The 2,500-nt window shown below is 37.9% G+C and overlaps 1 protein-coding gene across 1 annotated transcript in view; it reads left to right on the forward strand.

Annotated features, from left to right (window-relative positions):
• Positions 1-2,500, forward strand: part of LOC137995053 (uncharacterized) — a 4,973-nt gene that overhangs the window by 1,890 nt on the left and 583 nt on the right. Inside the window, exon 3 of the mRNA XM_068840634.1 lies at positions 1-2,500. This exon is cut by the window's left edge and continues 447 nt beyond it; it is cut by the window's right edge and continues 583 nt beyond it. Within this exon, the coding sequence (XP_068696735.1) occupies positions 1-1,818 (1,818 nt within the window). The 3' untranslated portion in view covers positions 1,819-2,500.

The following is a 2,500-nucleotide window of genomic DNA, read 5'->3' on the forward strand; positions in this document are numbered from 1 at the left end:
AAGTACAAATCTGTTAGGCAAAGCTTGTGCATGAAGTCTAATGGAAATAGTGCTCATAGAAGCAGCATTAAGGTTTCAGGAGTGAGAGTACCTAAAATTCTAACTTATGAAAAGGTTATTTCCTTTCTCAAATCTGTTGAAATTGGTACAGTGTTGGATATGAAATCTGAATTCTGTGGGAGCCTGGGGGAAGATGAACAAGTAGAAGGAGCTTTCAGGCAACTAGAAGAATTTCTACTTGAACTTGCAAATTTGTACATTCATGTTGATAAAGTCTTAAGCGAGGATGGATCACCTTTTCTTCATCATTTTAACGAGGCCCCATACAATTTCAAAGTAGCCATAGGTGCTGATGGGGCACCGTTTGGCAAGGACGATGAGGCTACTGCATGGCTTCTTTCTTTCATTAATGTAGGGGAACGAATTGCTAGCCAGAATGAGAATTTCCTTCTTGCTGGAGCTAATTGCTCTGAGTCTCATGTTGTAATGAAGCTTTATGCAAAAAAATTAGTTTCTGACATTGCTTATGTTGAGAGTAAGAAGTATACTGTGGCAGGGTATCCCGTGCAATTTAAGTTCAAATTAGTCCCTTCTGACATGAAGTGGCTCGCAACATTTGCTGGTGAGTTAAGTAATGCAGCACATTACTTTTCTACCTTTGCAAATGTTCATGAAGCTAACAAAGACACTGTCAGTGGGTCAATTGGTGAGAGTGAGGAGTGTACATGGCAACCATGGAAATACAATGACAGGCTCTCTGCAGCATCCAGGGTGAAAGCAAAACAAAATGAGCTTGATGCCACACATCTAGCCCCCTCAACCAAGCGTAGCAAACTTACCCAATTCATCAAAGGTCAGAAATCTAGGCAGGAATGTGAACCTATTATCGGACATTTGGTAGACTTTGCTGTAGCAGAACCATTGCATAATTCAAACAATGCTTGGCAGTATATCCATTGTTTACTTTTGGAGGAAGCAATTTCACGAAGTGACATTCCTGTGGCAGGTTGTGATGTATCAACCCTGCCTAATGAAAGTCCACTTAAAAAATTCATGCTTTCAGTTAAGAATGAAGTTGGTGCATCTAGACTATATAAGAAGCTAAACAAGTGGCTCAAGGAAGGCAGAAAAAAGAAATTTGAATATCGTTTCACTGGGAAAGAAACCAAATGCTTTTGCCACAAATTTATGTTCCTTATTGATTCCCTAAGCAGAGAAAATGACACTGGGCCTGAATTACTTCGACTTGTTTCCATTGCATTTGCTGCCCTTCAACTGCGTGACGCAGTGTCAAAATTCAGTAGAGTTGAAACTGATGAAGCAATTTGCCAAGAGCTAGAGGTTCACTGCCAGTTATTCTTTAATACCTGTTCCCTTTTACTGAAATCAGTTAATCCTACAGTTTGGACTGTGGGATATGCAATTCCATTTCACAACAAAGCATTATTTAAAGAATTTGGATTGGGATTAGGCATTAACACAATGCAAGGCCGCGAGGCTAAACATGTAACCCTGTCATCATTTGCACGGCACGCTACCCTCACAACTCGCTGGAGGTTAGTTATGCGCCATGAGTACATTAGCTCTATCTGGCTTAGAAAAACAGACCCATTCCACTTTCGTTATGTCAAGTGCAAGGACAAGTACACACCTAAAGAGGCTCACCTCCCTGGGTTTTGTTACTGTGGTTTTGAAATGGGTGAAAACCAAGCAAAATGTGTTTATTGTTCATCAAGCCTTTATAAGGCTGTTTACAGATCTGCACACAATGCAGAACTTGATAAAGAAATCTGCAACATGCTCAGTGTATTTTTCTAGCGATTTCAGCCTCACGTTCTGCTTTCCAAGGAGATTTGCAGCATGCTTATTGCGAAACTTCTTGTAAAACCTCACTAGACTTTTTATTCTTACATTTGTATTTTTGGGAGCAACATTATGAGACAGAATTGTCAATTTCACTCATTGTTGAACACAACTTATAAATTATTAGTGTTGGAGCTTAATTAATAATAACATATTTCATTGCTTTCTTGGTTTGACAACCGATGTAAACATTATAACATGTCAATTATGAAACTTTTGATCAATATTCTTTCAGAATGTTCATGGATTGTTTCTTATCAATAAACTTTGTTGTAAAGAAAAAGTCTGTCTATGATTAATTTACTCAGGAAAGCAATGTAGCTCTCATCATTTATTGGCAGGGTGGGCTGGGAGCAACATTATGAGACAGAATTGTCAATTTCACTCATTGTTGAACACAACTTATAAATTATTAGTGTTTGAGCTTAACATATTTCATTGCTTTCTTGGTTTAACAACTGATGTAAACATTATAACATGTCAATTATGAAACTTTTGATCAATATTCTTTCAGAATGTTCATGGATTGTTTCTTATCAATAAACTTTGTTGTAAAGAAAAAGTCTGTTTATGATTAATTTACTTAGGAAAGCAATGTAGCTCTCATCACTTATTGGCAGGGAGGGCTGGGAGCAAC

Source organism: Montipora foliosa, chromosome 3 (assembly GCF_036669935.1).
Source record: "Montipora foliosa isolate CH-2021 chromosome 3, ASM3666993v2, whole genome shotgun sequence".
NCBI lineage: Eukaryota > Metazoa > Cnidaria > Anthozoa > Scleractinia > Acroporidae > Montipora > Montipora foliosa.